Source organism: Bombina bombina, chromosome 2 (genome assembly GCF_027579735.1).
Source record: "Bombina bombina isolate aBomBom1 chromosome 2, aBomBom1.pri, whole genome shotgun sequence".
Taxonomy (NCBI): domain Eukaryota; kingdom Metazoa; phylum Chordata; class Amphibia; order Anura; family Bombinatoridae; genus Bombina; species Bombina bombina.
Genome location: NC_069500.1, coordinates 16,825,528 through 16,851,348, shown reverse-complemented (window position 1 = coordinate 16,851,348; position 25,821 = coordinate 16,825,528). Strand labels below are relative to the sequence as shown.

The following is a 25,821-nucleotide window of genomic DNA, read 5'->3' as shown; positions in this document are numbered from 1 at the left end:
ACTTTCAAAATACATTTGATTTGTAAATGTTCTTAGGAATCACATCCAGAATAACCCAATATTTCACATAATGTTCAACACAGCATTCTTTTTGTTACTTAGGATAGAAAATTCTTAATTCTCTAATATTTAATAGTAAAACACAGTAATCACTGACCTTTTTCACCTTCATAATGCTGCCATCCAAACAGAAAAATATGAAATAACATTGAAACTAGAGCAACATACTCATGTAATACAACACACTAAACAGCGCCCCACATAAAAAAGGATATATGATGTATAAATTGCATTCAAATGATGTTTCCAAAGATTCAATTTACATAGTAGAGGTTGCTGCCACCACAATACACGGTTTCTGGAACCGGATCAACTAAAAGATAAAGAAAAGAACAGAGGCAGGGCGCATCCCCTCTAAGTGTAATATGTTTTTAACAGGCACAAATGTATTAAAATATACCATTTCAAACTCACACATTCAAACCTCAAACATGTGAGGTATGTTCAGGCACTGGGAGAACAACTTTCTGGGTCTCTCAAGGCAAATCTGTAGCAATGTATTTGATACAGCTCACTCGGTCTGGAGGTTTTAGATGTTAGTTCCTCACTAGTGATGTCCAGTAAACAGAGACTCCTACGGTCCCAAACTTGTCCCCAGAAGGGATTAAAAGTGTTCAAAAAACACACCAACAGTTAATCGTTCTGTTCAAAGTATATGTAAATACAGTTACCACCACGCTCAGTCTTCTGAACAGCTGAGGCGCAAGAAAAAAGCCGGCTTGCTTGCGGTTGCGATAGCTGAAACGGCTGACGTGGTGACGTGATGCGGTGGGCGTGGCCTTTACTGGGAGCTAGAATATTTTTCAAATTGTCATTTTTTTTAAAAATGATATGTGGTCTCTCAGTTAAAACTTCTTTTAAAATCGGATCTTGTAGTAAAACTGGCCAATGTTTTCTAAAAGATTTTTCAATTTGTCTAGAGGCTCTATTGTATTTGGTTATGAACAGGGGTTGATCTTTCATTTCCTTAGTCTTTCCGGGATTTCTGTCTTTTTTTGTTACTAGAAGGGTGTTTCTTTCTATTTTCTTGGCTCTAGTATACGCATCTGATATTACTATAGGGTTATATCCTTTGCTTATGAATCTCTTCTTAAGTGTTTCTGATTCTTTCTCAAAAGTTGTTAGATCTGTACAATTTCTCCGAACCCGTTGAAATTGCCCAAACGGTATATTTCGGATCCATTTGGGGTGATGTCCACTAGTAGCATGTAAATATGCATTAGTGTCAGTCTGTTTTCTGAAAAGGCTAGTGATGATTTTATCTCCTCTATGGGACAATGTTAGGTCCAGGAAAGTTATATTATCACCATTATGTGATTCAGTGAATTTTAAATTTAAAAAATTCTGATTTACATGTCTGACTAGCCCTGCTACTTCTTCTGATGTGCCATTCCAAATTACGAGGACATCATCAATGAAGCGAAACCACTTGACAATCTTATCTTTAAAGGGATTATTCGTATAAATATACGAATCCTCCCACCACCCCATGTACAGATTCGCGAAATTAGGGGCGAATTTCGTCCCCATCGCTGTACCTGTTTTCTGAAGGAAAAAAATCTCCTTCAAACAGAAAAAAATTACTCTTTAAAATGAAATCAATCGCATTCAAGATGAATGTTCTTTGTGTTAAATCTATATAACCAGTCTGTCTGAAATGATATTCAATAGCTGCTAGACCTAGATCATGCGGAATGCAGGTGTATAGAGATGAAACATCTAAAGTTACCCACATATATTCATCTTTCCAGGTACATTGTGAGAGCTGTGTTATAATGTCAGTTGAGTCTCTCACATAAGACTGAAGACAGGGGACAATGGGTTTTAAAATAACATCCACATATTCAGACAATTTTGACGTAAGTGACCCTATTCCGGACACTATTGGTCGTCCGGGGGGATCAATTAGGCTCTTGTGGATTTTGGGGAGGTGGTAAAATATTGCAATTTTTGGTTCTACCACCTTTAGAAATTCAAATTCTGATTTTTCCAAAACCCCCAAATCTCTTGCTTTACAGATCAGGTCGTCATATTGTTCTTTAAAAACCTTTGTTGGATTTCTATTCAATTTCACATATGTGTCTGTGTCCCCTAGAAGTCTGTAGGCTTCTCTCAAATAGTCAGCTTTGTCCTGCAAAACTATTCCGCCTCCTTTGTCAGCTCCACGTATGACCAAAGAATGGTCATTTTTTAAATCATTCACTGCTTTCTTTTCCTGTAAACTCATATTGTGATTTACATGCGATTTTTTGTGCGTGCAAATCTGTTCTAGATCTTTTAATACGAGTTTATTAAACACTGGTATGAAATTACCCTGTGCTTGTACTGGATAAAACGTGGAGTTTGGCCTTAGACCTGTATGGTTAACTTTTAGGTCCTTAGATTCAACTTCTAGGTCTTCTAATATCTGGATAAGATTTTGTGTGTTCTCTATATCAATCTCTAAATCTTCTGCAAGTATTAAAGGTGTGTCTGAGATCAGAGATTCATCACAAACATTTGGTGATTCATTTTCTACACAAACAGACTTGTTTGAATTTTTCACATGAAATCTTTTGAGGGTTAGTTTTCTTGAGAATTTGGGGGTTTTGGAAAAATCAGAATTTGAATTTCTAAAGGTGGTAGAACCAAAAATTGCAATATTTTACCAACATTGTCTGAATATGTGGATGTTATTTTAAAACCCATTGTCCCCTGTCTTCAGTCTTATGTGAGAGACTCAACTGACATTATAACACAGCTCTCACAATGTACCTGGAAAGATGAATATATGTGGGTAACTTTAGATGTTTCATCTCTATACACCTGCATTCCGCATGATCTAGGTCTAGCAGCTATTGAATATCATTTCAGACAGACTGGTTATATAGATTTAACACAAAGAACATTCATCTTGAATGCGATTGATTTCATTTTAAAGAGTAATTTTTTTCTGTTTGAAGGAGATTTTTTCCTTCAGAAAACAGGTACAGTGATGGGGACGAAATTCGCCCCTAATTTCGCGAATCTGTACAAGGGGTGGTGGGAGGATTCGTATATTTATACGAATAATCCCTTTAAAGATAAGATTGTCAAGTGGTTTCGCTTCATTGATGATGTCCTCGTAATTTGGAATGGCACATCAGAAGAAGTAGCAGGGCTAGTCAGACATGTAAATCAGAATTTTTTAAATTTAAAATTCACTGAATCACATAATGGTGATAATATAACTTTCCTGGACCTAACATTGTCCCATAGAGGAGATAAAATCATCACTAGCCTTTTCAGAAAACAGACTGACACTAATGCATATTTACATGCTACTAGTGGACATCACCCCAAATGGATCCGAAATATACCGTTTGGGCAATTTCAACGGGTTCGGAGAAATTGTACAGATCTAACAACTTTTGAGAAAGAATCAGAAACACTTAAGAAGAGATTCATAAGCAAAGGATATGACCCTATAGTAATATCAGATGCGTATACTAGAGCCAAGAAAATAGAAAGAAACACCCTTCTAGTAACAAAAAAAGACAGAAATCCCAGAAAGACTAAGGAAATGAAAGATCAACCCCTGTTCATAACCAAATACAATAGAGCCTCTAGACAAATTGAAAAATCTTTTAGAAAACATTGGCCAGTTTTACTACAAGATCCGATTTTAAAAGAAGTTTTAACTGAGAGACCACATATCATTTTTAAAAAAAATGACAATTTGAAAAATATTCTAGCTCCCAGTAAAGGCCACGCCCAGCGCATCACGTCACCACGTCAGCCGTTTCAGCTATCGCAACCGCAAGCAAGCCGGCTTTTTTCTTGGGCCTCAGCTGTTCAGAAGACTGAGCGTGGTGGTAACTGTATTTACATATACTTTGAACAGAACGATTAACTGTTGGTGTGTTTTTGAACACTTTTAATCCCTTCTGGGGACAAGTTTGGGACTGTAGGAGTCTCTGTTTACTGGACATCACTAGTGAGGAACTAACATCTAAAACCTCCAGACCGAGTGAGCTGTATCAAATACATTGCTACAGATTTGCCTTGAGAGACCCAGAAAGTTGTTCTCCCAGTGCCTGAACATACCTCACATGTTTGAGGTTTGAATGTGTGAGTTTGAAATTGTATATTTTAATAAATTTGTGCCTGTTAAAAACATATTACACTTAGAGGGGATGCGCCCTGCCTCTGTTCTTTTCTTTATCTTTTAGTGGATCCGGTTCCAGAAACCGTGTATTGTGGTGGCAGCAACCTCTACTATGTAAATTGAATCTTTGGAAACATCATTTGAATGCAATTTATACATCATATATCCTTTTTTATGTGGGGCGCTGTTTAGTGTGTTGTATTATTTGTCTATTTATATATACTTTTCCCTAGGGTATTGTATATTTTCTGGTAAATAGCTGCCCCCTGGTCTTTTAAATTTTAAATTATAAAAGCATTTACTATTGCATTTAATTGCTATCTTGTTCACATCGGTCTTTTAACCATATTCGTGAAACAATTTTTTATAAATACTATTATTTAAGTGTGTTTTAACCTCTACATTTGTTAAAGGTATTCACATACCATATTGGTTTTCTACCTATTAAGGTTTTAAACATCATGTCAGTCAAATATGGAAGATATTTTAGTACCACTAACAGAAGTAGAATTTTATCCACTAATTTCTCTGGCGATCCAGAGGATCATATTAATCCTGAATCGCTTTTTAAAAAATTAGAAAAATTGTCAAAAATGCAAGTCAGACATTGGTATGACCTAATAGCACTTGAAAATTATAAAGAAAACAATTTAGTGCCGAATGGGTTAAAAATGTCTAAGACTTGCATTTTTGAATTGGAAGAAGTGGAACTACACACTGAGTGGGAAGAAGCATTGGGAGAATGTTCAAACAAATTAATAGATATTGCCATAAAATATAGAGACAAAAAAGTTAAACTTTTGACAGACCAAATAAAATATATTGAAGGGGATTTAGAAAAATGTGGTACAAATGAACATTTTAATGACTTAGATGAAAGAAATAGGCAATCTATAGCCGCTTTTGAAAATGAAGTCATAAAAATTAAGAAAAAGAAATTAAACAATGCTTTCCTGGCAGCTAATACAGCCAAGGAAGATAGAGAACAGGAAACTGAAATTAGTGAAGCAACTCCTAATGAGGAAAAATCAAGACGCTTTCATGTAAATGGTCAACCCAGGTTTAACACGAACACCAAAAATAGAAAAATACAAAATAATAAAAGTGCAAACAGCAATTCAAGGGATCCCCCTAAGCAAGGTGAAAATAGAAACATTGGTCCAAAAGAAGGGTTTAGAGAACATGCCAAACAGAATGGTCATAATAGTAACTACTATCATAACAATAACAACAAAAACAAAAATAAAGGTACACACAATCAATATTTTCAGAATAAGGGGACCCCAAAACAAAACTTTGGAGGGCGGAGATTTTCAAACAGAGAGTATAGGGATTTTGAAGGAGGGCACAATAGGATGGAACCAAAAGGGAATAATCAAGATAGGATATACCAACACCCAAATAAAAATAAGGGTAATAATAATTACTATAATGCTAATACAAGAGACTTTAGAGAATATGATGATATGGGTGCAAGACCCAGATTACCTCATTGGCAAAATTTGGGAAACGTAGGGAACAGAGAAATAAAAAGTAATAGAAATGACTATCAAGAACCATCATCCAACCACCCCTCTTCCTCTTCTTTTTTAGGGGTGTGCAACTCCCCGATGGGGAGAAACCCCAAAAGAGGAGAAAGAGAAGAGGATGTAGAGGAGGAGTGGGACTCCAACTCAAAAAGGCTAAAAGAGAGAGAATGGCAATAATGAAAGAGAATAGTCAAAAGATTTTCAACATTAGTAAGAAAATCCTAACAGAGACTGAGACAAGAATCCTAGAGAGGGGCTTGTCATTTGCACCCACTAATCATCCAAAAGATTTTGAGCTGTTTATAGATCTTGAAAAATTCTCAAGAAAACTAACCCTCAAAATATTTCATGTGAAAAATTCAAACAAGTCTGTTTGTGTAGAAAATGAATCACCAAATGTTTGTGATGAATCTCTGATCTCAGACACACCTTTAATACTTGCAGAAGATTTAGAGATTGATATAGAGAACACACAAAATCTTATCCAGATATTAGAAGACCTAGAAGTTGAATCTAAGGACCTAAAAGTTAACCATACAGGTCTAAGGCCAAACTCCACGTTTTATCCAGTACAAGCACAGGGTAATTTCATACCAGTGTTTAATAAACTCGTATTAAAAGATCTAGAACAGATTTGCACGCACAAAAAATCGCATGTAAATCACAATATGAGTTTACAGGAAAAGAAAGCAGTGAATGATTTAAAAAATGACCATTCTTTGGTCATACGTGGAGCTGACAAAGGAGGCGGAATAGTTTTGCAGGACAAAGCTGACTATTTGAGAGAAGCCTACAGACTTCTAGGGGACACAGACACATATGTGAAATTGAATAGAAACCCAACAAAGGTTTTTAAAGAACAATATGACGACCTGATCTGTAAAGCAAGAGATTTGGGGGTTTTGGAAAAATCAGAATTTGAATTTCTAAAGGTGGTAGAACCAAAAATTGCAATATTTTACCACCTCCCCAAAATCCACAAGAGCCTAATTGATCCCCCCGGACGACCAATAGTGTCCGGAATAGGGTCACTTACGTCAAAATTGTCTGAATATGTGGATGTTATTTTAAAACCCATTGTCCCCTGTCTTCAGTCTTATGTGAGAGACTCAACTGACATTATAACACAGCTCTCACAATGTACCTGGAAAGATGAATATATGTGGGTAACTTTAGATGTTTCATCTCTATACACCTGCATTCCGCATGATCTAGGTCTAGCAGCTATTGAATATCATTTCAGACAGACTGGTTATATAGATTTAACACAAAGAACATTCATCTTGAATGCGATTGATTTCATTTTAAAGAGTAATTTTTTTCTGTTTGAAGGAGATTTTTTCCTTCAGAAAACAGGTACAGCGATGGGGACGAAATTCGCCCCTAATTTCGCGAATCTGTACATGGGGTGGTGGGAGGATTCGTATATTTATACGAATAATCCCTTTAAAGATAAGATTGTCAAGTGGTTTCGCTTCATTGATGATGTCCTCGTAATTTGGAATGGCACATCAGAAGAAGTAGCAGGGCTAGTCAGACATGTAAATCAGAATTTTTTAAATTTAAAATTCACTGAATCACATAATGGTGATAATATAACTTTCCTGGACCTAACATTGTCCCATAGAGGAGATAAAATCATCACTAGCCTTTTCAGAAAACAGACTGACACTAATGCATATTTACATGCTACTAGTGGACATCACCCCAAATGGATCCGAAATATACCGTTTGGGCAATTTCAACGGGTTCGGAGAAATTGTACAGATCTAACAACTTTTGAGAAAGAATCAGAAACACTTAAGAAGAGATTCATAAGCAAAGGATATGACCCTATAGTAATATCAGATGCGTATACTAGAGCCAAGAAAATAGAAAGAAACACCCTTCTAGTAACAAAAAAAGACAGAAATCCCAGAAAGACTAAGGAAATGAAAGATCAACCCCTGTTCATAACCAAATACAATAGAGCCTCTAGACAAATTGAAAAATCTTTTAGAAAACATTGGCCAGTTTTACTACAAGAACCGATTTTAAAAGAAGTTTTAACTGAGAGACCACATATCATTTTTAAAAAAAATGACAATTTGAAAAATATTCTAGCTCCCAGTAAAGGCCACGCCCACCGCATCACGTCACCACGTCAGCCGTTTCAGCTATCGCAACCGCAAGCAAGCTGGCTTTTTTCTTGCGCCTCAGCTGTTCAGAAGACTGAGCGTGGTGGTAACTGTATTTACATATACTTTGAACAGAACGATTAACTGTTGGTGTGTTTTTTGAACACTTTTAATCCCTTCTGGGGACAAGTTTGGGACCGTAGGAGTCTCTGTTTACTGGACATCACTAGTGAGGAACTAACATCTAAAACCTCCAGACCGAGTGAGCTGTATCAAATACATTGCTACAGATTTGCCTTGAGAGACCCAGAAAGTTGTTCTCCCAGTGCCTGAACATACCTCACATGTTTGAGGTTTGAATGTGTGAGTTTGAAATTGTATATTTTAATAAATTTGTGCCTGTTAAAAACATATTACACTTAGAGGCGATGCGCCCTGCCTCTGTTCTTTTCTTTACAACATACTCATGTGTTTTGAATAAATAATTTTGATAATTAAACAGACACCTGCATTTCTTACAGGTGATACACACCTGAATGGCTCAATAAGATGTTTATGAACATCGTATTGTGCTCGTCAAATGACGCGTTAAAAAAGACATATACGTCACTAGTATTTAGTAGTTGATCAATTAGTCACTTTAATTGAGCGTTATATGACGCGATACTTAACGAAATGTGCAAGCCATGTCTTAGGTAATGATTGCTGCACCAATTTAGTTAATTACTGAAAACGTTAACATCTGTGAAACTAGGCATTATAAAAGGGGCTGTTCAATTGCTGCTTTTCATTATTATTGTTGTGTTCTTTGTTTGAGGATGGACATCCTCAATGTTGTAAATTTTGTTCTTTTATTAAGGAGACGCAGGGCAAGACGGGTGTTGATGGCTGCAATACAACATGGAAGACGCCGGCGAGTGCCAAGGGTTTTCTACCCAAGGATTGGGCTCCATGCCCTCAGTGACCGAGAGGTGATCCGTCGATTTCGACTGGATAGGGCCTCTATTGAGAGGCTCTATGTCGAGATCGCGGACTCTCTCAAGCCACTCACTAGAAGAACGAGGGCAATCCCTGGGATGGTAAAGCTTCTTGCAGTCCTCTATTTCTTGGCAACTGGGTCATTCCAGGCTGTGACAGGTCTAGGCATTGGTATGAGCCAGACAACCTTCTCAAGTCATCTGTAGGTTGTCCTGGATGCTTTGCACCGACACCTAGTCCATCATGTCCACTTCCCAAACACACCGGAGGAGTGGCATGCTGTCAAGCTCCAGTTCTACCATCGAGCTGGATTGCCAAGGGTATTGGGGGCCATTGACTGCACTCACATTCTAGTGCAGCCTACCAGGGATGAAGAAGAGCCCTACCGGGATAGGAAATCCAATCACTCGCTGAATATCCAGGTCATCTGTGACGCCAGGTTGAGAGTGATGAGTGTTCGATCTGGACTCCCTGGCTGCAATCACGATTCCTTCGTCCTCCGGAATTCTGCCATCTACCATCGGTTCCAGGAGGGCCAAATGCCAGAGGGAATCCTGATAGGTAAATATCTATTACATACTCTAACCCAGTGATTTGAAACCTTTTATTGTCCGTGGCACACTTTATTACATAGAAAAATGTTACAAAATCATACATTGTAGCCTTATACAGGATATATATATATATATATATATATGTGTGTTTATATATATATATATATATATATATATATATTTATATTTATGTGTATATATATGTGTTTATATATATATATATATATTCACACACACACACACATTGTACTGTGCTGTCATGCCATGCCTCCTACAAAATATACATGACATATTGACACTCATTCACAAGCAATCATAGTGATTGTCTGTGAATGAATGTCAATGTCATGATTGTAAATGATGCCTGATGATCCCCTCAAATACCTCCCAATATTTAGAGTTTTGAAAGAGGTACACAACCGCACTGTTGTCAGCCACGGCACACCTGAGGATCTCTGACATGGCACACTAGTGTGCCATGGCCCATTGGTTGAAAAACAATGCTTTAACCATATGTATATGAAATATTTTAATCATTCCTATTGCTAATGTCAATTCTCTATTTTGTTTTTTCAGGTGATTCTGGGTATCCGTGTCTTCCGTGGCTGTTCACACCCGTCCAAAACCCCAACGGAGTGGAAGAGGTGCGCTACAACCGTGCACACAAGGCAACAAGATCTGTGATTGAGCGCACCTTTGGCGTGCTGAAGAGCCGTTTCCGCTGCTTGGACATCTCTGGTGGTGTCCTTCAGTACACCCCCTCCAAAGTCTCCTTAATTTTTATGGTTTGCTGTATGTTGCACAATATTGCCCTAAAAATCCCGGATATAGATATGGAGAGTTTGGACAATGAATATGGTGAATTCATCGACCCAGACCTGGAGCACAATGCTCTGGGTGTCCAAGCTCGATCAGTCTATATCCAGGGGGTTTTTGGGCAAGAAGGTTGATTGTGCAACATACAGTTTTTATTTGTGTTTTTCTTTACATTATTATTTGTAATCCAAAAGCTGCTATATTTTGGATTAGCTTTGAGCAAATATTGTCGTTTCTATGAATGAAATTGTATATCATTGTAAAGCCATTGATTGAAAATGGTTTATTTGGGCAAATGTTGCTATTGTTTAATGTAAAGTTGATGAGACACATGTTTAATAAAATCTCATTAAACACATTTTTTTAAGATCTACACTTGACTCTTTTGTTATTTGTAAGCCTATAACCAGAAATATTTATTATTATGTGTTAATATTCTGCATTTCCTTTTATAAAAATGACCGTTTTATTTCATTTCTTTAGGCATACTTGTATTTTAGAATAAACCGGTTTATCACCATAAATGTCCCAGAATCAATAATTACATTGTTGCCTTTACAATTAATCGAACAAGATAATGAAGAACATTGTTGATTAGGAGAAAATTAAAAGCTTGATTAAAATGTCATGCTCTATCTGCATAAAAAATACAACAAATTAATTGGTTAATTGTCCCTTTATTGTTCATGAGCTCAATGTTATGTATATTAATTTTAACGGTCACATTAGAATAATATAAAATAGCCGATCAATTTTTTATTAACATTAATGGACCTAGCAGCAGTGCACTACAGTTTTATAAATGTATATATTTTTTTTTCGTACTGTCTGTCTTTATCTATATCACATTTTTTCTCTATCTCTCTCTCTCTCTCTCTCTCTCTCTCTCTCTCTCTCTCTCACACACACACACACACAATCCCCCCCTCTTTCTCTCTCTCTCTCTCTCTCACACAATCCCTCACTCTCTCACAATCCATCTATCTCTATCTCTCTCTCAATTCCTCCCTCTTTCTCTCACACAAACCCTCTCTCTTTCAATATCTTTCTTTATCAAGATTTTTCTATATCTAAATATATTTATTATAATGTTATAACTAATAAAGAGACACTGAACTAATTTTTTTATGTGTTATTCATATGGAGCATACAATTGTATTCTAATTAGTAATTATTAATATTTTAAAATGTAAAACAATATTAATATATTTTAAAAAATATATAATTTGTGTAACTTTCGATGCAAAACCATTTTGTTGAACTACCTTGGTTGTTCTTGTTGATTAGTGTATACATTCATCAACCAATAAAAAAGTTCTGTCCAAGGGTAGGGACTTTAATTGTAAAATAAAGATATTAAGACAATTAGCAAAATTTGTAACAAATGTGAATATCACATTTATAAAATGAATATTTAAACTAGAAATATTGATTCAAGTACAATTTATTATAATTGAGTTTTTTATCCAAAAGCTCAATATTCCAAATCTTATAAAGAAAAATAAAATAATATGTTTATTACATTTAACATTTAATAATAAGAGTAGTTAATATTTTACTTCTGCATTCGATTAGAACATCAGTCATTTGTAACGTGTGAATCAAGTAATAACAAACACATTTATTAATAATGTTGATATATATTTTTATTAAACAAAAAAATTTTTAAGAAATATTGGAATCATATTTTTAAATTAAAAACAAACAAAAAATAATATTTTAAATATATTGGAATCATATTTTTAAATAAAAAATCATAAAAACATCGACATTTCTTTAATTTAAAAATATTCATTACATATTTAAAAATTAAAAATAGTAAAAACATCGACATTTTAAAATATTTTAAAAATATTCAAGACATATTTTTAAATTTAAAATAAGAAAAACATCAAGACATTTATTTAAAACATTAAAAATATTTTATTCATATTTTTAAATGTTTAAAAAAACATCTATACATTTTTAAAAATATTTTATTCATATTTTTAAAATGTAAAAAAATTAAACATAAACACATACCTAATAAAAATTATATAAAAGACCCTAATAAAATGAGCACATTAAAACACCCTAATCTTTTTTTCTTTTGGGTGAGGGAGAGAGGGGGGGTGATCTCTCCCTTGTTCCCCTTCTCCCAAAGTTTAAAATCAGCTGACGATTTAAAACCCTGTTGTCTTCATCCACCCTCTCCCGACGCTGCCGTTCTAGCTGTTCTTCAGCTGCTCTGGCCCTATCAAAAGCTAATCTTTCCCTATCAAAATTTAATCTATCGCTATCCCTCTGCATTTCATAATTTAATCTATCCCTCTCTAACTCTATTCTACAACTGTCCCTACGTCGCTTGTATTCAAATCTTTCCCTCTCTAAATCTAATCTAGCTGTATCTACTCTACACCTTTCTCTTTCAAGATCTAATCTTGCTGTATCTATTCTACACCTTTCCCTTTCTATATCTAATCTTTCCCTATCTACTTGAATGACCCGATTTAATACCTGCCCCCGTTGCTCAATAGATAAGCTTAATGCCCCACGCAACTCACGGTGTTCTGCCCGGTACTGCCTGGCCAGATCTAACATTTCCCCGACTGCCTCCTCATCAGAGATGCGAGGCAGTCGGTGGCCAGGATCAGCACGGCCATGAGCTGATGGGGCATGACCAACAGGGGCATGAGGGTCACCAGGGTCCAAAGCAGCTGGTTGTTCGGGGTCAGGAGGGGCAGAACGGCTGAGAGAATCTATTTCTGATGTTCCCTGGGAAATTCCCTGATCCTGTGATTCTGGAAATAGGGTCTCTCCCAGGGACGACTCCTCTGTGAAATCTCTCAGCTCACGAAGACAACAGTCGATCTCCTCCGAAGTCAGTAATGCACGCTCGGCATCTAAAAAAATGAAAAAGGAAAAATATATTGTTAGTTACATTAATGTATTTGGAAGTATTAAATGGATATGATATTAAACATATATCTTAAATAAATCATAACACAATCAAATTTGTAAGACACAGTATTTGAACATTACTGATTTGTATATTGTATGTTATCTTAAATGTATAAAATAAATAAGAATGTGTATATTCATTTCTACTTGTAAAGGGGCTTATTATCAAAAATATTTCATATTCAACTTTTTAATAAATTATTCACCGTACAACATCATTGTTAACACATCAATTTTAGAAATTCAACAATATCAAAATCTGATTAGATTGTTGATTAATCAATGACATGATTACAAGCACCACTAATGGTGTGATAAGTTTGCGTATTGACAATGATGATGCACAGAGAATATATTCTAGGAGTATTTTTCTTTGTTCTGTTGGACATGATCCAACAGTGCAGATCATGTCCACAATAACTCACTGAATGTAGAGAATGGCCCCTTCAGAGTAATGGACAATGGGCCGTCAGCATGTGTTGTTCAATAAACAAGATCAGACTCAATTGTGGTGAATAGCGTCAAGGGTATGGAGCAGCATTCTTTATACGTTTGTTTATAACTGCATTTTCTTTAAATCCTGCATGCTCGCAATAAACTTTGTACCTACAACTCCATTTGTCGTTTAATACATAAGAGAGAGAGAGATATAGAGGTCCATTTATCAAGCTCCGTAAGTAGCTTTAAGGGCCGTTTTTATTGGGAGTATTCAGACTCTTGGCAAACAACACTTATGAAGCAACAGTCTAAAGACCACAGCTCCATAACCCTGTCCACCTGCTCTGAGTTCTGAGAATGTATTGCTCTTCACATTTGGCTATGTCTGTCAGACCTGATCAGCACAGTTGGATCATGTCTGACACACATTTTTTAAATAGGCCTCAAAGAATGGTCATGCCATACACAGGGGATTATCCAAACCTTACATTCATTTTAATTTGCATAGAATTGTAAATTAAAATATATGTAAATATAATTACAGTGATAGTCTAGTATGAACTAAACTTACATGATTCAGATAGATCATGACATATTAAGCAAGATTATTATTTAATCCTATTATCTATAATGATTATTTTTCTTTTTGTCTTTCCTTGAAAATCTTTAAAAAAGAAATATTACAAGCAGGCACATAAATTTTCAATAAAAGGTCGACCATTTTTTTTATTGGATGTTTACATATAGACAACAATCAATAAGCGTTACCCAGGTTCTAAATCCCAAATGGCCTGTCTTTTAAGCTTACATTCAGGATTTGCAAAGAAAGATAATATTTTTAAATATTTATTTATTTATTTTATTTTTTTTACCTGAGGAGGAGATCGTAGATCTTGGAGGTGGTCCTAAAGCCCTTCGGACATCAACTAGATAAATAAAAATGAATATACATATTTAGAAAATTGAACAATCATACCACTTAAAAAAAAAAATGATATCAAGCTAATAATAGTAAACATACCTGTAGATCGGCCAATGCTTGCTACATCAGGGGTGCTGCACATAATGTCCGGGTGCGTGGCGGCCGAGAAGAAGCTGTGGCTGGATTCAGTGTGGATACTGACGGGCAATAGTAGTGTTTCATCACCATCAGCAGCATCTTCACTATCTGTAGCAGCAGCAGCGACAGCAGCTGCTGCACTGGTAGATGCTTCAACAAAAAAATAAAATAAAAAATTAAGACTAATATTGCACATAATGATCTTAAAAGGGGCATTAAACTGAAATTCTTTATTTCATGATTCATATTGATAATATAAATGTTAAACACATTCCTATTGACTTTAATATTTTCTTTTTCTCAATTTATAAAATTTCATTATTTGAAGCAAAAGCAATGCACAATGGTGTTCCAATCACATGATGCTTCTATGTGCAGCATCCAATCAGCAGCTATTGAGCATATATAGATATGCTTTTCATCAAATAATATTAAAAAATATTCTAAAAAAATAGATAATATAAGTAACTTAAAATGATGTTTTACATTATATTCTCTTTCAAATTCATAAAATAAAAAATGTTGGTGTTATGTCCCTCTAAAAAACCTTTGATGGAACATTAAAAAAAATGTGCCACAGGAATATTTCTATAAATATCATCTTACCTGCCAACTCGTCAGTATCATGCCCCACTAAATCCAGACCGAGCGTCATGTTTGGTCCCAGCTTCTCCCGCAGCTGAACTTCATATTCTCTAAGTTCAGCCACATATGGCTCGCCACCACCGGTCCGACGTGCAGACTGTAACTCCCTGGCCAGCTTGGCCTTTAATCGTCTTTTGATGTCCGAAAATCGCTTCTTACAGTTGTCCACCGTTTTGGGATGATTCCCTTCGGCGGACACACTGTCGGCGATTGCTGTCCAAATTGCAGATTTCCTGGACAGCGAGGTCTTATGGGCTTTAGAACCAATAATAAAATCATAATGTTCTAAAACAAGGGTCACTAAAATCCGGTTCTGCTCAAAATTAAATTGCACTCTGTGCCCTGACTTTGTTTTACCAGGCGCAGACATCAAAAGATAAAAATAGCAGCAAGAGAATAAATGAATAAATAAATAATCTCTCTCAATAAATAGTAACTCTTGCACCTACAGCTCTTGTAAAGCATAGGTGATTTGACTCCATTTTAGATTTCCTTTTATAGACTTAGAATAAAAAAGTTCAATTAGCAGTTAACAATTGACATTTCTTATTGTAATTGTAACAAATTGAATATTATTAATATAATTTCGTCATTTATGACGCCTGTTTACTTTAATGATCGAATAATAAGGATCTTTGGATGTCTCTGCAAAGCTATCGTAGATAAAGTTTTAAATTATATTGATGTCGCAGTATAAATAATTTGATAACGATGAATCCGTCATACTTGTCTACAGTGTGTCATACTTGTCTATAGTGTGTCATACGTGTCTACAGTGTGTCATATTTGTCTATAAAAGGGGTCAGCTTATTTTACTTTTTGTCTATTGTCCGACAGGAGAGGGATCTCTAAATATTTGCTTATACTTTGTACCCGCATGAATACAGACAATCTCACAATTCGATATTTGAATAAACCGTAAGTAAAATAATTTTATTTGCCTTGCTTTAATAGTCTCATGATTTTTTTATGTTAAGCTTTAATACTGTCGCATGATTTTTTTATGTTATGATCCCGTGAGACATTTAAACAGCGTACCGAATATTTGTTATATTTTTTAGAACCGGTAGTAATGTTGAACACGTGAGACATGCAATCAGCCAACCGAATATCATATGTATTTACAGCCAAGAACCAATCAAATTTGTCTTTATTTTGTATATCGCCGTCGCACTAATATATGAGATATTTTTGTAGTTGATATTGTCAATATTCACTCAGGCAGAATTTTTAGTTTGTGTTTGGAATGAATGTTCATCCTCTATACGTCAAAATATTTATACTAGTAGACAAGTATGACATCCTACAGACTATCATGACGGATTACAATTTGCACTTATTTATATAGCGCCATCGTTAGATTATTTTGGATGTTTATTGAGAAAGATATTCATTGTAAACAAATAACATTTATGCCTTTGTGAATCTTGACATTTTTAAATACACATATTTTTATTTTTTAAGGTGACAGCAATATACCACAATTAGTTTTGAAAAAAAAATTGACAGTAAACAGGAATATTATGATTCAAGACAATCCTATGTAAATCTCGTATTTGACATTTATAGTTTGTGATTGTCATGAGAGTAATTAGTGGCGCATGTATGATATCATTTGAAAAGGTCAATTGCATGTTTATTAGTCAGGAACACGTGCTACATATAATCCGCCAACCAAATATTGATATTTTTATGTACACTTACAACAACCAATGATATTTCTCTATTATTGATATATGTATGTCGCACTTTGAAAAAAAAAATCAAATTATTTTGGATTGATATTGCAATAATGTCTGTACCGTTCACCCAGGGTGAATTATTAATATTGGTTTACGGGATGAATCGATACTTTCCCCGTCGCATAGGCGGTGTACGGGGGATGATACACGAGGACAGAGACCGCATCATCTATGAGATGATGCGGAGGATGAGGAGGGTGTCCGGTATCACCAGGACACGTCGACGGGAGCGTGAACGCTATGAAGCGTTAAGAGCGCTTGTCCGTATATGTACGTATATGAGAAGTTTATATGAGGGATACTTAAATGACGCAAGCAATCATCAATTACATTGATTGTTCATTCATTAATAAATTTATTTTTTTTATTTTCCTGTGTTACAGGAATACATTACATTTTTTGAAGAATACAATTTAATATTTATCCGGACATTTTTTTCTTTCTATGTATTTAATTTACTCTAATTCAAAAAATCATAGCCAAAAAAAAAAATGTGTTGAGGGTCAATGCAATACTATTTTTTAGTTCAACCTTACCTATATTATCCATATATATAATATAGAATGTAAAAAAAAATGTTCATGCTCCATCATGTTCATTAAAGGGACACTGTACCCAATAATTTTCTTTCGTGATTCAGATTGAGCATGAGATTTTAAGCAATTTTCTAATTTACTCCTATTATCAAATTTTCTTCATTCTATTGGTATCTTTATTTGAAATGCAAGAATGTAAGTTTAGATGCCGGCAAATTTTAGGTGAACAACCTGGGTTGTCCTTGCTGATTGGTGGATAAATTCATCCACCAATAAAAAAGTGCTGTCCAGAGTACTGAAACAAAACAAAAAGCTTAGATGCCATCTTTTTCAAATAATGATAGCAAGAGTACGAAGAAAAATTGATAATAGGAGTAAATTAGAAAGTTGCTTAAAATTGCATGCTCTTTCTAAATTACAAAAGAAAACATTTGGGTTCAGTGTCCCTTTAAAGTTTAAACATATATAGAATATCAGTTTTTATCTGTCTATATATCTATATATCTTTATATATATATATATATATATATATATATATATTTAGATATTGATATGTATATAGAACTATATATCTATATATCGATATCTAGAGAGACAGAGAGAGAGACAGAAAGAGACAGAAAGAGAGAGAGAGAGAGAGAGAGATAAGACGAGAGAGAGAAAGAGAGACAGATGAGAGAGATAAAGACGATAGAGCGGAAGACAAGAGAGAGAGGGAGAGACAAGAGAGAGCAAGATATTGCTCGTTATCTCTCAAATTTTTTATTTTTTGGGTGGGCAATTTACTTACATGGATGCTGAAGATACATAACAATAATATATAACCTGTATCTAATGTGTACATAAACATTTATATTTTCACAGATCGCAGGCGTGAGCTAGTGCCACGATACATGCGGCCAGTATCTATGGCAACGCCCAGGAGCAACCACTCCTCACCATCGTTGCCGATGAGGTACATCACAGCACCTCATGTGGATTCAGGGAGAGCTGAAGTCCCTGATATCCAAGGTAACTTACAAATTATCATACTATGTTTGAAAAATATAACTTTACAATTTGTAATATTTTAAATGTTATTAAAGCCAGCATGTTGAAAGGACAATAAAAACAAACATTTTCTTTCCAATTTTACAAAAAAGATTGGAATAAGGGCTGATGCTGTATCTGGTAGTTCCAACCCCTTCAAAACAACTTAACATAACTACTTAACTTATAAATAAAGACACGACACAGATAGCTGGGATTTAAAGACCATAACAATGGTCACATTTATTAACTTGACTTCAACGGAAGTCATTCAAATATTTAACTTGTGGCGGCATTCGAGGCCTAGTAAACTATTAGCTCCATATGACAAGAGGTCGCAGCCAGATGTCGTGGAATAGCAAATGCCAAGGGTGGGCACAAATGTGGCCCCACCCCATTCCGTCTAGTAGGCGCGGACGTCCTAAAGGATCTTCAGCCAGCAGACCCGCGGGGCGGGGCCCCCCAGGTCACGACCTGAGGACATCACCCCCGCCCATTAGCCCGACTGTCACCTCTACAGACTCCGCCCTCAATTGTTGATGGCTACGACCTCCCGCCATTAGGAGATACGTGGATGTTATGATGCGCTTCAGCCTCTAAGGCACTGGTATGGCCAAGCCCTGCAGCAAGGCTCGCCCAGGAAGCAAATAAATTACGGCTAAGGTCTTACCAAGACTAGGTCAACTAACCCCATCCCTGCCTTTCGCATCTAAAGGACCAGCAACCCGTCCGGGAAGCCATCTGCCTGAATGACGCCTAAAAACTGTTGCCATAGCAATTACTTAATTAACCATTCAACAATAGGGTTGGGAGGGAGGGAAACTTTCTCCTTGCAAAATCCCAGGTGGAAGAGGCCAGATTGTTCCAGAACTTCGTTTATATTAGGTGAGCCTAAGACCTCCCCTCACTTTGCAACATTGTTGCTGCTACACTACACTGGGATTTTCCACTAGCCTGTCAGCTCATCCCTTAACTCCATTACAGGAGACTCTGCTACCTTTCATTCCCCTAAGGGCTGATGCTGTATCTGGTAGTTCCAACCCCTTCAAAACAACTTAACATAACTACTTAACTTATAAATAAAGACACGACACAGATAGCTGGGATTTAAAGACCATAACAATGGTCACATTTATTAACTTGACTTCAACGGAAGTCATTCAAATATTTAACTTGTGGCGGCATTCGAGGCCTAGTAAACTATTAGCTCCATATGACAAGAGGTCGCAGCCAGATGTCGTGGAATAGCAAATGCCAAGGGTGGGCACAAATGTGGCCCCACCCCATTCCGTCTAGTAGGCGCGGACGTCCTAAAGGATCTTCAGCCAGCAGACCCGCGGGGCGGGGCCCCCCAGGTCACGACCTGAGGACATCACCCCCGCCCATTAGCCCGACTGTCACCTCTACAGACTCCGCCCTCAATTGTTGATGGCTACGACCTCCCGCCACAAGAGACAGGCACTCCCACATAAACCGGGCTCTTGCCGCCACCCGCTAAATATTACTAACCAGAGCCGTTTTGAGGTCCACCAGGAAGATCGCCAGCCCTTCGTCGGACAGGTGCACCCCGTCCGGGCGATACAGCCCTTTTTTGTCCGCTGAGATCAGTTCATGGCGGACCACAAAACCCCCTACCTCTATTACTGCTCTACCCAGCTCCCTGTTAACTTTTTTCCTAACCCTATATGCTATCCTCGGTGTGGGGAAATATCTCCAACGCAGCCGGGGGATTATGTTGGACCAGGCCAGCCTAACCCCCGGAAACGTGGTACAGATCCACTTGACATCCGACCTCATTGCATTGATGAGATCTAGAGCAGGTGCACTCCCTATATCATTTCCCCCCATGTGAAGGAGGATGATGTGGGGCTGTCCCCATCGATGTCTGGCATTCTGGAGGAGGGCAGGCAAACCATCCCACTGTAAGCCTCTACGGCCCAACCACCGTATTGATGCCTGAGACGTCGGAATCCCCAACTGCTGCCCCTCAGGAAGAGAATGGGCCTTCAGTGCCGCCCAGTGCACGTAGGAGTGCCCTATTATCCAGATACGAGAAGGACCTGTAGCCACACCTGAAAAACGGATTACATAGTCAATCACCTTAGACTAAAACTAAACAACACAACCAAACAAATGTAAAACGCCAGTTTCCTTCCTCCTACACCGAATACCCCCTAGGCTTCAGCTGGAGGGCGCACGTAAGACTTGTAACATTGGGACCTCCATCGGCCCAACTTCTGTATGCGATCTCCTTTCCAACCTAGCGCGGCCGCGCTGGTGGCAGCCCCTATTCGGAAGGAATGGGGGGTGATTCTACACTTCCCCAAACCTGCTGCAAGCGCTACCTTTCTGAGCACCGCTGCGAACTGGTACCGGGAGAGATTCGAACCGTCGGAATGCACTAAGAACTGGGCGGGGGCCCGTGGTCGCTGCGCCATGTAGGCCCTTGTACTCACAACCGGGCAGACGCCTGATGCCGAGGGAGTCAGAGTGATCCACACCCCTTTCCCCTCCTGGTCAGTCTTCGAGTGCGGGATAAACAATAACAAATTATCGCCCGCCAGTTTGACATGAGCCAACTGCATACCCGTGTTAATTGCATCCTTTGAGGTTGCGACCAGCTCGCCCGGCCTGAGGGCCGCAAAGAACGCCAAGGAGAATACGCACTGAAACAGTTCTCTTTCGCCGGGTTCGACGCAAATGCCCTCGATTGCGTCCACCAGCCTGGCTAGCCTACAAAATGTGACAGGTTCGCGCGCATCTTTCGCTCTACCCTCGAGCCTTCCCCAGCCCTTAATCACTTGCTTCACCAGGAAACCTTTCGTGATATTGGGCCACTCTAGCATATTGCAAAAGAAGGAGATTGCAGCTATTCTATTGGATATAGCGCCCTTCGAAGTCCCTTGCCCATGTTTCTCTGCCAGCCACTCCAAGAACAGATCCCTCGAGACCCTTTCCGGCGCTGCGCCTTGTGCGTAACAGTAACTTACCCACTCGCCCCAGTGCTGTGAATAAGCTCTCCACGTGTTCTGCGCCAGGGATGCCCTCACTAGGTGCCTTATGGACCTCCCTGCCCCGCCAACTGCCAGATAGAGTGGGGACAAGGTAAGCCAACTGCTGCTGCGTTAGGGGCCAGTCTGCGAAACTGTTCCCATTGAAACCTCGAGAGTGCGTCCGCCAGGGTGTTGTTGACCCCGGGAACGTGCCTCGCGGAAAACTGAATATTGTATTGCAAGCACCTCAGCACTAGCTGTCGCAAGTACCTAACAACTACCGGTGAAGACGCGGACAACCTATTTATGGCGAAAACAACGCTAGCGTTGTCCGTCCAAAACACTATGTAGCGATCCTTTAACGCCGACCCCCAGAGCTCCATAGCCACAACTATGGGAAAGAGCTCCAGAAGTGTCAAGTTCCTTGTCAGTCCTGCTCGGACCCATGCCAAGGGCCATGGCTCAGCGCTCCATTGCCCATCCAAATAGGCGCCATAACCTGCTGCTCCAGCTGCATCCGTCAGCAGGTGCACTGTCTGACTGGAAACCCTAGGAGCGCGCCACAGCAGAGTTCCATTGAAGCCTTGCAGGAAGAGTTCCCATACCTTCAGATCTTCCCGCATGTCTTCCGAAACCGACACTTTACGTGTGCCGTGCGGATTGGAAAGTAAAGCCTCCATCCTCCTGTTAAACACGCGACCCATGGGTATAATTTTGCACGCAAAATTGAGTAAGCCTAGCACGGACTGAAGCTCCCTCAGGGGCATGCTCTTCGCTGCCCTGGCTTTGCGCACCGCCGCGAGCATTGCTTCCACCTTATCGGCTGGGAGACGACATAGCCTTGCAGCAGTGTCAATTTCGATCCCCAAGTACGTGAGTCTTGTACAGGGGCCCTGTGTTTTTTCCTCAGCCAGTGGCACTCCAAATTTCGACATTGGCCTACGCATTACTGCGATCAGTCGATCGCATTCGCGAGTGTCCGCGGTGCCAACCAGCAGGAAGTCGTCCAGATAATGAGCGACTATTCCCCCGCCGGCCTCCGTGATGATGGCCCAGTGCAAGAATGAGCTAAACTCTTCAAAATAAGCACACGATAGCGAGCAACCCATGGGCAAACATTTGTCTACAAAATAATTCCCCTCGAATTTACACCCCATCAGTCTGAAAGACGCTGGGTGTATGGGGAGTAACCGAAAGGCAGATTCGATGTCCATTTTGGCTAGCAGCGCGCCCGGACCCGCCACCAACACTAATTCCAACGCCTGGTCAAACGATTGGTAAGACACCGAGCTTATCATTGGGTCTATTGCGTCATTGACAGAACCCCCTTTCGGGTAGGACAAATGCTGAATCAGGCGGAACTTCCCTAGTTCCTTTTTGGGAACCACCCCTAAAGGGGAAATAACTAGGTCAGGGATGGGAGGTTGGTCAAATGGACCAGCAAATCTTCCCAGAGCAATTTCTTTGCTCAGTTTCGCCCTAACTTCACCCGGCATTTCGTAAGCCGACTTCAGATTCTTGTGCGACGAGGACCCCATTACCAACCCCAATGTTGGTATCTTGAAACCTTCGCCAATCCCCGCTAGTAGGTTGGCAGCCGACACCCTGTCTGGGTAGGCCGCCAGCCAAGGTCTAATGGCGTCCAGCTTCAGGGGTGTTGGAGCCCTTTTGTCCAGCCCCCCCCGATTTTGCCCCACGGAAAGCCCCTCCGTCCCTCCGCTTCGGGCATTCAACACCTGGGTGTTGACCGCTGCAGTACATGCAAGCGTGCCGAAAGGAACAGGAAGCTCCTTTGTCACACTGCTTCTCATTGTATTTCCAGCACTCCCTGCCTCTCCGCTTGATGGGGCCCGTTGGCCTCTGGGGCCCTGACCGCAGCAAGGGAGCTCCTGCCCCCCCCTTTTCCGGTATGAGCAGGGACCACAGGTCCAAGTCTTTTACCCCAAAGTTCAAGATCGGGTTATCGACCATCTTCCGCCTGAATTCGCTATCATAAGCACGCCACATGCCTTCCCCATATCTATTATAGATACATTCAATGATTTCCGCGTACTTAATTACATCGACCGCGGCCTCCGGCCTCTGTTCGATGTAGCAGGAGGAGAATACCCTAAAGCACTTCCTCCACTCCTCAAATGTATCTGGGCGCTGGATCTTCTTTGGCCCAGTCCCATCCTCACTACGCTCTTTATCTCGCTGCGCCTCAAGGGACAGCTCGAACATATTGACGTATTTATGATCGCGGATTTTTTGTACCGTCTTGGGCTTGAGATGTGCATGGAGGCAGTGGATCTTGCAGGGATAAGAGTCTCCCTGCAATGCCACCCTCCTGGTACTGACTGACATGTCCTGCAGCTGCGCAACGCTCTCGCTTCCCTGGCCACTGCCCTTGGATATTGTCGCCGTGCTTTGCCCCGCTAACGGCGCAGCCTGCTCCATGTTACCTAAACCTCTAGCCTGATTACGCTCAGCCACCAATAGCCTTAACATTTTGAACATGCGACGCTGCCCCTTACTGTTAAGCCCTAATTTCTTCCCACCATCTGAGTCTGAATCAGTGCTATAGTCGGTGTCAGTAATGCGTGACAAATTAAATACATTTCTCTCACCAACTGCCGATGTTGACGGGGTAGATGTTCCTGGTGCAGCTGCCACTGATCCGCCTGCTGGCTGTACAGATAGTCCTACTCCCGTTGTACCCGGGCCCTCTGTCCTCTGCGGTGTAGGCACCATGTCCTGTGGGGGAGAAACAAACGAGAGGGGAGTATCCAGGCCAGCCGTGTGTCCCCCTCGACTGCCGCCCCCAATCGGGGTAGAAGTACTGCCCCCGGCCCTGTCTGGGACCCCTCTAGCCCTCTCGTCATTCATATCACCACTCCATTCATTCGCTGGCCCTGCCACATAGGGGGATTCTCTGACCACACGCTCCCTGACTGAATGAACGTTCTGAGCACCTGCCGCAACAAGCCCTTTGCCCCCTTGGACCCCTGCAGTTATTGTGCCTAGCGACTCGCCCTGTGCCCCATCAGTGGGCGCATTCACCCTTGTTTGGGGTACATAGTTGCTGCTGGCACCCCCCCTGTGATACCACTGGCGCTCCAGCAATGCGCTTCTAGCTCTCCCATAAGCCTGCTTGCTAACACTGGAACCCCTGAGCCTCCCTCTCTGCGCGCCGCGGCCTCTCTGTAAGGGACTTGCTCTGTTTGCATTGCTAGCTATTGCAGAGTGTCGCGCAGCGGAGCAGGCCCGCCCGGATACTCCCCCCTCACCTGTGGAGAGTACCCGGCTAGACCTCTTGCGCGCTCGCCGGATGTGCCGCTCTGATCCAGGTTCCGGCCGTGTGACTACCGCGGCGCCGGAAGTGACGTCACGCGTGTCACCTGACCGGCCGGAAATGGACGCGGCGGACGCAAGGCCGCAACCGGAGCCTGCACTGGTAGTTGCAGGCTCCGACTGAGCCACCAATGATAGCGGCGGTCCGGTGAGTGGGCGAGGACCCGCAGGCCCCGCTCCAGTAACCGACTGAGCCACCAATGAGGCATCCGTGCCGGGCCCTAGGGACCCGGCCGGATGATTTACCATACTGGGCCCTGCCTGATGAGGGTCCCCAGGCCCCCGGCCCAATTGAGGGGGATAATGAGGGGCGGTAGGCCCCGGTTCCACCCGGCTTGCCACCGGAGGCAGAACGGCGGCCGTGAGGGCCTTAAACATGCCCACTATGGCCGCCGCCGCCTCCAGCGACATTCCGGAGGCCGTAAGGGCCCCCAGGCCTGCCTCCAAAGCCGTGTCTAGGCCGGATGGGCCAGCGCTCACTGCACCCGCCTGTCCCGCAACCATCACAGTACCGGGCCCGGCGGGTGCAAGTTCAGGGGCTGGGGGGTTAGTGACCACAACATTAGGAGTTAAAGCAGATGATACTGGCCTTGTTTTCTCCGGAGTTGGTGGCACCACATCCTCATCCTCCTCTTCAATTACAGGTGCACTCCTCAAGGATCTCCCAGGGGACTCCCTGAAGCGAATGGGCACCGCAGCACTTCTCTTAGATCTAGACATTTTCGCTTGAAGAATGGCAAAACTTTCTCCTTGCAAAATCCCAGGTGGAAGAGGCCAGATTGTTCCAGAACTTCGTTTATATTAGGTGAGCCTAAGACCTCCCCTCACTTTGCAACATTGTTGCTGCTACACTACACTGGGATTTTCCACTAGCCTGTCAGCTCATCCCTTAACTCCATTACAGGAGACTCTGCTACCTTTCATT

At 40.4% G+C, this 25,821-nt stretch overlaps 1 protein-coding gene across 2 annotated transcripts; it reads right to left on the bottom strand.

Annotated features, from left to right (window-relative positions):
- Positions 1–19,754: 19,754 nt before the first annotated feature.
- On the bottom strand, positions 19,755–24,340 carry LOC128648367 (uncharacterized). 2 transcript variants are annotated; one of them, XM_053700966.1, is made up of 2 exons: positions 24,173–24,340; positions 19,755–21,652 (listed from the first exon to the last, which is right to left on the bottom strand). In XM_053700966.1, exons 1-2 carry the CDS (start codon positions 24,294–24,296, stop codon positions 20,745–20,747), a joined length of 1,032 nt encoding a protein of 343 aa, XP_053556941.1. In that variant the 5' UTR covers positions 24,297–24,340; the 3' UTR covers positions 19,755–20,744. The 2 variants fall into 2 exon arrangements, with proteins under 2 accessions (XP_053556941.1, XP_053556942.1); XM_053700967.1 differs by having other exon boundaries at positions 19,755–20,642.
- Between the last annotated feature and the right edge of the window lie 1,481 nt (positions 24,341–25,821).

What these genes read in the sequence shown, in the direction of transcription:
- LOC128648367 (XM_053700966.1), bottom strand. Translation starts at nt 24,296, where the DNA reads ATGGTGCCTACACCGCAGAGGACAGAGGGCCCGGGTACAACGGGAGTA. An exon ending in CCCGTCAACATCGGCAGTTG is followed by an intron (nt 21,653 to 24,172) that starts GTGAGAGAAATG and finishes TCTATCTGGCAG; the next exon opens with TTGGCGGGGCAGGGAGGTCC.